Consider the following 12,908-nt stretch of genomic DNA (forward strand, 5'->3'; position numbering starts at 1 on the left):
ACAGCTTTGTAAGATAGCTTTGACATTTACGTCTTTGACACATTTAGAGATATTATACGTATTTTTTTTAACATGTGGATATCCAACTTTCCCAATGGAATTGTCTTGGCACCTTGTCAAAAATCAGTTAATTATTAAGTGTGGGGTCTTATTTCTGTGTGTGTTTTACATTTTTCTTTATTTGAAATGCAGGGAGACAGCTCTTCCATCCAATGATGGCTCTCTCCCCAAATGTCCACAATAGCCAGAGTTGGGCTAGGCCAAAGCCAACAGCATAGATCTCAGTCTGAATCTCCCTCGTGGGTGGCAACCACTGAAGTCACCATCTGCTATCCCCTAGGGCACTATGTTATGCTGGTACCCTGCTATCTGGGTTACTGCAGGCTTGCAGCAAACTTTGAAATCAAAGATGTGAGTCCTCCGGCTTTGTTCATGACTGTTGTGGCTCTTCTGGGTCCCTTGAATTTCTGCAACAAAGCTGGTTGGATTCTGAGAGGGTTTCGGTTAAATTAATATGTAAATTTGGAGAATATTGCTATCCTAACAATATTAAATATCCTGATCCATAAACACAGAGTGCCATTCTAATTACTCAGATCTTCTTTAATAACCTTTAATTTCTTTCAATACTTTCAGAGCTTCAGTGCAGCACTTCTTATGTTAAATTTTTTCCCAAGTGTTTTATTCTATGTGATGCTTATATAATTGGAATTATTTTTAAAATTTCATTTTTTGGTTGTTCATTTCATAAATAGAATTGATTTTTTATATATATTGTTCTTGAATCCTGAAATTTTCCTGAATTTGTTAGTTCTAATGGTTTTCTTTGGATTTTCTATATATCAGAAACCAACTGCAAATAGACACTTCACTTCTTCCATTCCTACCTTGATACCTTTTATTACTTTACTTTTTGTTTTGTTTTTGCCAAATTGCTCTGGTAGAACCTCCAGTACAATGCTGAACACAAGTGGTGAGAGCAGACTTCCCTGTTTTAGTTCCGATCTTAGAGGGAAAGGTTTAGGTCTTTCACCATTCAGTATGTTAGCTGCAGGTTTTTCATAGATGCCCTTCATCAGGACGGGAAGTTCCCCTCTACTAATATTTTTTATTGTGACAGGGATAGACTTTGTCAGTGCTTTTTTCTATATCTACAGAGATGGTGTCTTCTTTTTAAAAGATTTATTTATTTATTTGAAAGTCAGAGTTACAGAGAGAGAGAGAGAGACAGAGACAGAGAGAGAGGTCTTCCATCCACTGGTTCACTCCCCAAACAGCCACTATGGCTGGAGCTGGGACAGTCCAAAGCCAGGAGCCAGGAGCTTCCTCTGAGTCTTCCACGTGGGTGCAGGGGCCCAAAGACCTGGGCCATCTTCTACTGCTTTCCCAGGCCATGGCAGAGAGCTGGATTGGAAGTAGAGCAGCCAGGACTTGAACCAGAGTTCATATGGCATGCCGGTACTGCAGGCAGCGGCTTTATCCGCTAATCCACAGCGCCGGCTCCAGAGATGGTATCTTCTTTAAATGTTTGATATCCTTTACCACAGAAGCCTTCTTAGCCTGGGCAGACGTACCTTAGGATCTTACAGCCTCATGAGATTTTATGCCAATGATCAATGTTTTGCTCTGAGCTCCAAATTTACCCTTTGCTGCTTATCTGAGAAAATGGACTCGGGCCTGTGAAATATTTTTTTTCCTTTGATATCATCATAACAATAAGCTTTACAGGTAGAAGGCCCGGGAGAGTCATTGCAGAAGTGCACGTTACCTCCTGGTGCCAGCATGCTCACTGGCACTCCTACAACAGAAGTTTCTCCAGCATCTGTATATGCTTTAGAAACACCGAGCGGGGACAGCTCTGTGGCACAATGGGTGAAAGCTGCGGCCTGCAGTGCTGGCGTCCCATAGTTCCAGCACCCTGGTTTGAGTCCTGGCTGCTCCACTTCCAATCCAGGTCCTTATTAATGTGCCTGGGAAAGCAGCAGAAGATGGCCCAAGTCCTTGGGCCCCTGCACCCACGTGGGAGACCCGGAAGAAGCTCCTGGCTCCTGGCTTTGGCTTGGCCCAACCCTGGCCATTGCAGCCATTTGCCGAGTGAACCAGCAGATGGCAGATCTCTCTGTCATTCCCTTTCTGTAACTACTTCTCAAATAAATAATAAAATAATTTTTTTTTTGACAGGCAGAGTGGACAGTGAGAAAGAGACAGAGAGAAAGGTCTTCCTGGGTCGGCGCTGTGGTGTAGCGGGTAAAGCAGCAGCCTGCAGTGCCGGCATCCCATATGGCGCGGGTTAGAGTCCTGGCTGCTCCACTTCCAATCCAGCTCTCTGCTATGGCCTGGGAAGGCAGTGGAGGATGGCCCAAGTCCTTGGGCCCCTGCACCCGCATGGGAGACCTGGAAGAAGCTCCTGGCTCCTGCCTTTGGATCGGCCCAGCTCCAGCCCCGTCTATTTGGGGATTGAACCAGTAGATGGAAGACCTCTCTGTCTGCCTCTGTAACCCTGACTTTCAAATAAATAAATAAATCTTTAAAAAAAAAAAAAAAAAGAAAGGTCTTCCTTTTGCCGTTGGTTCACCCTCCAATGGCCGCCGCGGAAGGTGCGCTGCGGCCAGCGCACCGCGCTGATCCGATGGCAGGAGCCAGGTGCTTATCCTGGTCTCCCATGGGGTGCAGAGCCCAAGCACTTGGGCCATCCTCCACTGCACTCCCTGGCCACAGCAGAGAGCTGGCCTGGAAGAGGGGCAACCGGGACAGGATCGGTGCCCCGACCGGGACTAGAACCTGGTGTGCCGGCGCCGCAAGGCGGAGGATTAGCCTAGTGAGCCGCGGCGCCGGCCAATAAAAGTCATTTTTTAAAAAAGTATATAGGGGCCGGCACTGTGGCGCAGTAGTTTAATGTCCTAGCCTGAAGCACCGTCATCCAATATGGGTGCTGGTTCAAGACCCAGCTGCTCCACTTCCGATCCAGCTCTCTTCTATGGCCTGGGAAAGCAGCAGAAGATGGCCCAAGTCCTTGGGCTCCTGCACCCATGTGGGAGACTCTGAAGAAGCTCCTGGCTCCTGGCCTCAGATCAACGTAGATCTGGCTGTTGTGGCCATCTGGAGAGTGAACCAGCGGATGGAAGATCTCTCTCTCTCTCTGCCTCTTCTCTCTCTGTGTAACTCTGACTTTCAAATAAATACATCTTAAAAAAAAGAAAAAAGTATATGGGGGCCCACCCTGTGGCTGTGGCAGGTAAAGCCACCGCCTGCAGTGCTGGCATCCCATAAGGACGCCGGTTCGAGACCCAGCTGCTCCACTTCCCATCCAGCTCTCTGCTGTGGCCTGGGAAAGCAGTAGAAAATGGCCCAAGTCCTTGGGACCCTGCAACTGCATGGGAGACTTAGATGAAGCTCCTGGCTCCTGGCTTCGGATCGGCGCAGATCTGGCCATTGGGGCCAATTGAGGAGTGAACCAGCAGATGGAAGACCTCTCTCTCTGCCTCTCCTTTCTCTGTGTCACTTACTTTCAAATAAATACATTTTTTTTTTTAAAGTATATGAATAGCAGACATTGCAGAGATAAAGGCCAGAGGTACTGGAAGGCAGAGCTGCCGCGGCTGCATGGCTCAGAACCGGCAAACCCTCAATGGAGAAGAGCCTAATTCACCCAGGCCCATTTTCCGAGAAAGTCCCACGTGCGGGCCCCAGGATGAATGGCACACACAGCCCGCGGCGAAGGGCCTCCTCTGCATTTCCAACCAGAAAAGGCAGCAGGAGAGGCTCAAAACAAGGACTTCGGGAATCTCTGGCGTAGCAGTTAAGACACCCACATCCCACAGGGGAGTGCCAGGGTTCGAGTCTCGCCAGCACCCTGGGGGACAACACTAAAGGCTCACAGAGTTAGGGCTCTGAGCCACGTGGGAGGCCCGGATTGGGTTCCGGGGTCCTGGCTTCGGCCGTGAAGGGCATTTGGGGAGGGAACCAAAGGGCAGGTTCTCTGTCTCTTGAATAAACAAAAAAACAGCAAACACGGCGAACTTAGAATGGACCTCACGGGACCCCAGGCCCGGGCCGGGCTGCTCGAAGCCGAGAGCCGGGCCTGGAATCCCACTCTGCACACGCGCCTGGGTTCTCAGGATCCCACCCGGTAGTGGGCGACCTGCGCTGCCTGCTGCCCAGATCGCGCGAGCCCTCACTCACCGGCCTCAACACTCCGAGGCAGCGAAGCACCGCCATGGCGTCGCGGGCCGGCTGCTGTCCTGCGCGCCCCGCCCCTGGGCGTGTCTGGTGGGCGGGGCCCGGGAGCGACGACGGCCCGCCCCCGCGCTTCCGGTCTCCGGGCGTCCGGGGCTGTCTTCGGTGATCTCAGCTTTAGAAATGGTTACTGCCGCGTGCCGCTCCCGGAGGAAAGCGGACTCCATAGGGCTCCGCGCTAGGTCTGAGCCGAGTTTCTTCCTGAGACCCCACCACTGATGTGGGGAGCCTGAGGGACAGCTCAGAATATTATCCGGCCTCCCCCTCTGCCTGGCCTAAACAGGAGGTCCTTGAACACTCTTCAGCCATGGCCTTGGGTCGGCCGTGATTGAAGTGGACTTGATTTACTGGTTCCAGGCCCTCTGGAGTTGGGTTGGAATGGAGAGAAACCCCCAAGGCTTTGCCAGGGAAACTAATCAAGAACACTTCTTTCAACAATCTCAGGGCACAACAACAGAAGTTATACTCGTATTTCAGCTGCTCTCTTAGTGCACTCAGGAAAAATGGCTCACTAACATCTTGTCAGACTTGAACAGTCAGAGATGGTCTGATTAAACTTTCTTTCTTTTTTTTTTTTTTTTTGACAGGCAGAGAGAGAGAGAGAAAGAGAGAGAGAAAGGTCTTCCTTTGCCGTTGGTTCACCCTCCAATGGCCGCTTGCAGCTGGCGCATCGCGCTGATCTGAAGCCAGGAGCCAGGTGCTTCTCCTGGTCTCCCATGCGGGTGCAGGGCCCAAGCACTTGGGCCATCCTCCACTGCCTTCCCGGGCCATAGCAGAGAGCTGGCCTGGAAGAGGGGCAACCGGGATAGAATCCGGCGCCCCAACCGGGACTAGAACCCTGTGTGCCGGCGCTGCAAGGCGGAGGATTAGCCTGCTGATTAAACTTTCAAAAAGTCTAAAAATGCACTTGCAAGCCCGGTGCCTCAAAGTTGGGCAGCTGAGAGCAATCCATCTGCACCTCCCAGTCGCCGGGAGCTCTCAGCTCTGCAGAGGAATCTGGTCAAGTACTGACTGAAGGTGCCAGTTGATAGAAAATGGCAATTTCATTAACTATGCCTGACTCAACAAGTTGGAAGATTGGAAGCCCTGAAGTACCTGTACAAGGTGTTTGGTTTCTCACGTGGGCATCAAAAGTGTGCTCTAGGTAGGAATGTAACTCAGTTACTGATTTTCCCAGGCATGCAGAGATAATATGTGAATGTGATGTGTATTTTTGCAGGGTGAAAAGTCTAGGGGCAAACGTGTGTCACAGTATTACTATATTCATTTATTCATCAGGCATTGTTTCATACCAGACCTTGGACCACAGTCAGAACTAGAGTGGACAGCATGGAAGAGAACACAAACAGGCAAGACCAATACGTTGTTTTCTTCTCTGGTTTTCAACAATGTGAATAGATTTCTTCTCTAGTTACAATCAAGGGTTTTTTTTTTTTAATGATTTATTTTTATTTATTTAAAACGTAGAGTTACAGACAGAGCTCTTCCACCTCCTGGTTCACTCCCCAAATGGCCTCCAAGGCAGGGGCTGAGCCAGACCCAAGCCAGGAGCCTGGAGCTTCATCCAGATCTCCCAGGTGGATTCAGGAACCCGAGGACTTGGGCCATCCTCTGCTGCTTTCCCAGGTGAGCAGGGAGCTGGATGGGAAGTGGAGCAGCCGGCACTCGAACCACAGCAGCCTTACCCACCAGGCCACAACGCAGGTCCCCAAAAAGTTTTTATGTATTTTTTTTTTTTTTTTTTTGGACAGGCAGAGTGGATAGTGAGAGAGAGAGACAGAGAGAAAGGTCTTCCTTTTTGCCGTTGGTTCACCCTCCAATGGCCGCTGCGGCCAGCACATCTCGCTGATCCGAAGGCAGGAGCCAGGTGCTTCTCCTGGTCTCCCATGGGGTGCAGGGCCCAAGGACTTGGGCCATCCTCCACTGCCATAGCAGAGAGCTGGCCTGGAAGAGGGGCAACCGGGATAGAATCCGGCATCCCCCCAAAAAGTTTTACTTTGAAGAAAAAGTACTTTTCCTGGTAAAGGTCAGCACACTTCTGAAGGTAGCATCCGAAAAGAGCCCCACAAAGCAGTTTCCAAAGTCCCTCTGCTCAGCTCCCGCAATTCTCCAGGGATCCTATGAGAAGTATCTTGTAGTCCAGGGGTGCGACCAGAAGTGCAGGCTTCTCCAGGGGACTCAAGCTGGGCGTGGCTCACGCCGACCACAAGACAGGTGTTCGGGTCCTGACACAATCGCAGCCGCCTTGGGCGAGGAGCACCCGCGTGCTGGCAGAGACCCGGTTCGCAGACTTGGGTCCAAGGCCAAACGCCAGCCGCGGCCGGAAGCGGAAGTCCGGGCGTGGGCCGGCTGCTGCGCTCGGAGACGGAAGCGGAAGCTGGGTACCGGAAGCAGTGTTTAGTGACGCCTGCTATGGCTGAGTTGGCGCCTGTGACAGCGGAGTCGCTCGCGGGCAGCGGGGCGCGGGCGGCGCGCACGGTTCTAAACCAGGTGGTGCTCCCGGGAGAGGAGCTGCTGCTGCCGGAAGAGGAGGACGCGGACGGCGCTGGCGGGGCCGGGGAGCGGCCGTTACGCCTGGATGCTGGGGTGCGCTCGCGCGTGCGCGTGGTGTGCGGCCCGGGCTTGCGGCGCTCTGGCGACCGCCTTCTGGTCACCAAGTGCGGCCGCCTCCGCCACAAGGAGCCCAGCAGTGGCAGTGGAGGTGGCGTTTACTGGGTGGACTCGCAGCAGAAGCGGGTGAGCTGGGATCCCGGGGGGGACGGGGAGGTAGGGGCTGGCCGTGAGCGTGGAAGAAGCCGCCGTGGGGCCTTGCTATGTTAAGGTGGGGGGCGGGGGCGCGGCCGTGGACTTGTGTTAAGGGGGGAGGGCGCGGCCGTGAGCGTGGAAGAAGCCGCCGTGGGCCTTGTGTTAAGGGGGGTGGGGTCGCGGCCGTGGGGCCTTGCTGTGTTAAAGTGGGGGGTGGGGGCGCGGCCGTGAGCGTGGAAGAGGCCGCCGTGGGTCTTGTGTTAAGGGAGGGGCGCGGCCGTGAGCGTGGAAGAGGCCGCCGTGGACTTGTGTTAAGGGGGGAGGGTGCGGCCGTGAGCGTGGAAGAGGCCGCCGTGGGCCTTGTGTTGGGGGGGGGGGATGGCGCGGCCGTGGGGCTTGCTGTGTTAAGGCTGATTTGGAACCACCGTGGTCCAGGGCCCACCTCAGCAGCCACTGTATTTAGGATCGTGAACAGGAGGAACGCAGCCTGACAGAGGCCTCTGGAGACTGAATCACGGCTATTGTCTCTAAAATCCCAGTGGTCCTGGAAGAGCAGGCTTGACCTTTGGAGTCCCAGCGAGCAGAACCAGGCTCAGTGAGTGGCAGTTACAGGGAGTTAAATCGCTCTGAGGTCAGAACTTTCCTGGTGGGAAAAAGTGTCTAACAATGGAATGTGCTTTCCCGGTTCTAAGGATCGCAGTGCCACTGGACTTCGATGCAGCAGAAGCTAGGGACTTACTGGTAAATACTGGCTCAAATGAATAGAAGCTGTAGGGGCCACGCTGTGCGCAGCGGGTTAACGCCCTGGCCTGAAGCGCCGGCATCCCATATGGGCTGCTCCTCTTCTGATCCAGCTCTCAGCTATGGCCTGGGAAAGCAGTAGAAGATGGCCCAAGTCATTGGGCCCCTGCACCTACGTGGGAGACCTGGAAGAAGCTCCCGGCTCCTGGTTTTGGATCGTTGCAGCTCTGGCCGCTGTGGCCAATTGGGGAGTGAACCATCGGATGGAAGACCTCTCTCCCTCTCTCCCCCTCTCCCCCTCTCCCTTCTCTGTGTAACTCTGATTCTCAAATAAAAATAAGTAAATCTTAAAAAAAATGAATAGAAGCTGTAAACCTGAGAGTTTATACTGTGATTTCTCTTTTACTGAAAATGGCATATAATCAAACTTGTATGGGTTAACTTGTAAACTTGCATTTCAGAATATTTTAAAATTATCTCTTTAATGACAACAACTAAGGCACTTGCTGGAGATATCTTCCAATGATAGCTTGCCATTTATGGCTGTTCTCTCAATTCTGTTTTCTTTTGTAGTATGTTCCAGTGAAAGGAGACCACGTGATTGGCATAGTGACGGCTAAATCTGGAGATATATTCAAAGTTGACGTTGGAGGGAGTGAGCCAGCTTCTTTGTCTTACTTGGCATTTGAAGGTGCAACGAAAAGAAACAGACCTAATGTGCAGGTAATGATGGTGCCTTTGACCCCTAGGACGTTCATTTATCCAGAAGCTGCCTGACCTGTCTTCAGAGCCTGGCCATTCTCCCAGTTGTGCGGGCTCATCTCTGAGTGTTCAGGCTCTCACAGTCCCTTCAGAGTCTGCAGGAGCAGAGGCACACACTTGGTTTATATTTGTGACGTTGGTTCCTGGGAGGCTTCATCTCGGAGGGGAGAGTTCTGTTTTCTCCGCTGTTATCTGTTAGGTCCGTATCCACTGGACAAGGTCAGGCACAGCCTTAGAGAGGGGGAAGGTCAGGTGGTACAGATCAGCAGCAGCTGTCTGTCCACCCTGCAGAGGAGTCGTCTTCTTACCTAGTTTGCAATTGGCCTTCTCAGGTCGCATAGCCACAGCCTTCCTGTCTACCCAGGCCAGGAACTTGGTGGCTTCTTTGCCCTTTCACCTCTGGTCACTAGTTGCTTAATCCTATTTTGAGCCTACCTCCATCCCTTTGTCTCCACTTTGCAAGTTCAGGCCTTAAACCCCCACCCCGACAACTGAAGTCAGTCAGTGGTCTTATTAACACCTTTACCTCCACCCTCTTACCCCATCCATAGAGGCTTTGGGGAGCTGATATCCCCTTTCTCATACCAAAAGGAAGATTCTTCAAAGCCTGCAGAATTCCTCGGCGTTACCTCCTTCGCTGCATGTGTGAATCACACCATCCTCTACTGAACTCAGTTTCCTGCCCGTGTATCTTGCTTGGTCGTTCAGATTGTTCCCTGTCGGGATTGCACAGGCTCACCCTTTGGCATCTGGGGTGAACAGGACCATCTTTGCGAAGGCATTGCCAGTCATCACTTTTTTTATCTTTGCTTTAGCACTTAACTGAATTTGGCCTCGAGTGAAATCTAATCTGTACATCCCAGCTGCACTCCAAGACCAAATGCTTCTGAAAGGCAGGCAGGGTTTTGTTCCTCTCTAGGAACATGGTCACCGACAAAAAGTAGATTACTTAATGTTTCCTTGAGGGAACAGAACAGTGGAGGTAGGCTCAAAATAGGATTAAGCAACGAGTGACTAGAGGTGAAAGGGCAAGTCCACTCCGTTTCCTCAGTTCTGTCGCTCTGAAATTTAGCCTATGAGACTTCTAAGTAAATCTCATGTGGAGAAGTGTCAATTACCACCGTTGCATCTTGCTTTGGGTCATGTGCATACCTGGAGTTCCTTTCTCTGTCCATAATACTGTAATTCTGTAGAGTAACTTTCTGTAAGATTCTGTTTTCTGTCTGCACTGACTAGCTTGGAAGTTACTAGCTACATGTGGCTGCTGACCATTTGACGTGTGGCTGAGGCACGGATTTTTAAATATCTGATTTTTTAAAAATGCTTTATTTATTTACTTATTTAAAAGGCAGAGTGACAAAGAGGGAGACAGATTTTCCATCCACTGGTTCACTCCCTTAATGGCCACAATAGCCAGGGCCCTGCTGGTCCAGGCTGAAGCCAAGAGCCTAGCATGCCATCTGTGTCTCCCACATGGGTGGTAGGGCCAAGTACTTGGGTCATCTGCTTCCCCAGTACATTAGCAGAGAGCTGGATTGGCTCCCAGCTGGGATTCCCTGACAGCTGCAGGGGGCGGGTGCATGTGTCCATTTTGCCTTCAAGACTCAATTCCAAAGTGGCTGTGGACATCCTAGAGCAGTCAGTCCCTTAGCCACAGAACCGCAGATAGCTAGCATTGAGAATGAACACAACCTGTAGATTGGTGTACTGAGAGGAAATTAACTTTTTTTAATGTCATAGGTTGGCGATCTCATCTATGGCCAGTTTGTGGTTGCTAATAAAGATATGGAACCAGAGATGGTCTGCATTGACAGCTGTGGACGAGCCAACGGGATGGGTGTGATTGGACAAGACGGGCTGCTTTTTAAAGTGACTTTAGGCTTAATTAGAAAGTAAGTCTGGCTTGCCTGCCTTCTGTAATGACTAATCTTTGGGAATTACATTCTTGGTAACTGATTTCTCCTGGAGCTTAAAAATCACTATCCAAGTTAGCATATTTCTAAACTCATGAATTTAGTTGTGTCCCGAACATAAACTTATCAAATCCACATGTATTTGTGTAGCTTCTGGTGCTAGTGTAGTGGAGGGGCTAATACTTCATGCTTCAAGCTCATACTCAGATCTTCTCTCCAGTAAAGCCTGCTGGGCTTACAGGGTCAGGAAGATCAATCTGAAATGTTCTTTTAGCACTGTAGGTAACAAAAAAAGCTATCATTGTGAAGTCTAGAATTGAGGAGCTGAGGGACAGGTATTTGGTGCAGTGGCAAAGCCGCTGCTTGGGCTGCCCATATCCCGGTTCACGTCCTGGCTGCTCTGCTCCTGATCCAGCTTGCTGCTGATGCACACCCTGGGAGGCGGCAAATGATGGCTCAAGTACTCTGGTCCCTGGCACTTAACTGGGAGCTAGAGTTCTGGGCTTCCAGTTTTGTCCTAGTCCAGCTGTTGCAGGTATTTGGGGAGTAAATCACCAGATGGAAGATTTATATCTCTAGTAAAATAAAAAGAATTAAGGTGTTCTGACAATTCAGGGGAAGAAAGCTGGCGACACAGGAGTTTGATTTCCTTGTAAGGGACAGCCCACCCCTTGTGCCTTTGAAAAGTATAAAACTTCTTGGAAGAAAGGGTGGGAAATGTCATCATGCGCCTTTTTGGAATGAAGTTGGTAGAGCTTTGAACAGCTATAGAGAACTGCCCAGGAAAGGAGCCTCTTTGTAAAGGAGAGTCAGGAACACCCTACCACGTCATTAAAGTTCTTTTCTTCCCACCAGGCTGTTAGCTCCGGATTGTGAGATCATACAGGAAGTGGGAAAACTCTATCCACTGGAGATTGTATTTGGAATGAATGGAAGAATATGGGTTAAGGCCAAGACCATTCAACAGACATTAATTTTAGCAAACGTTTTAGAAGCTTGTGAACATATGACAGCGGATCAAAGGAAACAGATCTTCTCCAGATTGGCAGAAAGTTGATGTATGTGGACTTTTTTAATGGATCAGTTGAGCCAAGAGACTGTGGGTTTCCTGGGGGAAACTTTTTTCAGGTAAACCTCTTGTTAAATCTTCAGAAGACAAGATGTAAATGTATATTGTCTTATTAGAGTCCTAAGTATTTTTGTAAGAAAGTTACTGATTTTTACTCATGCTCTGTTGGTGAGAATAACTATAAAATTGTAACTTTTTTGTTCTGTACAATAAAGTTTACTAAAAAGTCATTACAGTTTATTGGAGTTAATTTTTTGTTTTGTTAGAGTGCAGCTTCAATAATGAGGCTGGAACTCTGAAAATAATTCTCTGATAACAGTAAAGCATGTAGAAGACAAAAAGAAACAAAAGCCACCTTTACCTCCAGTATTCAGTGAGTAAGATCTAACAAGTCTTGTTGGCCAAATACCAAGTACTTTCCAATCACTTTCAAATGGGTTAACTCATTTCTCCCTCATAGCTGAAGAAACAGAAAATTTAAATTGGTCTCCATTCCCAACCACTATGTATATGGTTTTAAAATTGGCATTATAAGATACTTATACTACTTTCTAATCTACTTTGTCCATTTCAAATAACATGAATCTCTATCACAATTGCTAACAAAAATTCAGTAGTTGCGTACTTCACTTTTTTCTTATTTTATTTTATTTTTGACAGGCAGAGTGGACAGTGAGAGAGAGAGACAGAGAGAAAGCTCTTCCTTTTTGCCGTTGGTTCACCCTCCAATGGCCGCTGCTGCTGGCGCATCATGCCGATCCGAAGCCAGGAGCCAGGTGCTTCTCCCGGTCTCCCATGTGGGTGCAGGGCCCAAGGACTTGGGCCATCCTCCACTGCCTTCCCAGGCCATAGCAGAGAGCTGGCCTGGAAGAGGGGCAACCGGGATAGAATCCGGCGCCCCGACCGGGACTAGAACCCGGTGTGCCGGCGCTGCAAGGTGGAGGATTAGCCTGTTAAGCCACGGCGCCGGCCACTTCACTTTCATGTTACAGGATTTTTATATATTTTTTTGTTATACAAATAATACTATAAAGATTTCCGAATCTAAACTGTCCAAATCTTAGTTTGCAAAAATCATTTCCTAGAGGCCAAACAAAAGGCTATCTTTTAAGGTTTTGGATAAATGGGAAAGGTTTATGATTAAAGTGAAAAAGGATTTAAAGATTTTATTTATTTGAGAGGTAGAGTTAGAGGGAGAGACAGAAAGGTCTTCCTTCCGTTTGTTCACTCCCTAAATGGCTGCAACGGCTGGAGCTGTGTCAAACTGAAGCCAGGAGCCAGGTGCTTCTTTCCAGTCTCCCAAGTGGGTGCAGGGGCCCAAGGACTTGGGACATCTTCTACTGCTTTCCCATGCCATAGCAGAGAGCTGGATCGGAAGTAGAGCAGCTCATATGGGCTGCCGGCACTGCAGGCAGTGGCTTTACTCACTAAGCCACAGCACC

General features: G+C 49.7%; 1 protein-coding gene across 2 annotated transcripts; it reads left to right on the plus strand.

Moving 5' to 3' along the window:
• Positions 1-6,623: 6,623 nt before the first annotated feature.
• EXOSC3 (exosome component 3) lies at positions 6,624-11,690 on the plus strand. 2 transcript variants are annotated; one of them, XM_062207929.1, is made up of 4 exons: positions 6,624-6,972; positions 8,296-8,445; positions 10,225-10,376; positions 11,253-11,690. In XM_062207929.1, the coding sequence occupies exons 1-4, from the start codon at positions 6,649-6,651 to the stop codon at positions 11,452-11,454; spliced, it is 828 nt and encodes a 275-aa protein (XP_062063913.1). In that variant the 5' UTR covers positions 6,624-6,648; the 3' UTR covers positions 11,455-11,690. The 2 variants fall into 2 exon arrangements, with proteins under 2 accessions (XP_062063913.1, XP_062063914.1); XM_062207930.1 differs by lacking the exon at positions 10,225-10,376 and having other exon boundaries at positions 11,253-11,370.
• Positions 11,691-12,908: the final 1,218 nt, after the last annotated feature.

This window comes from Lepus europaeus, chromosome 12 (genome assembly GCF_033115175.1).
Source record: "Lepus europaeus isolate LE1 chromosome 12, mLepTim1.pri, whole genome shotgun sequence".
NCBI lineage: Eukaryota > Metazoa > Chordata > Mammalia > Lagomorpha > Leporidae > Lepus > Lepus europaeus.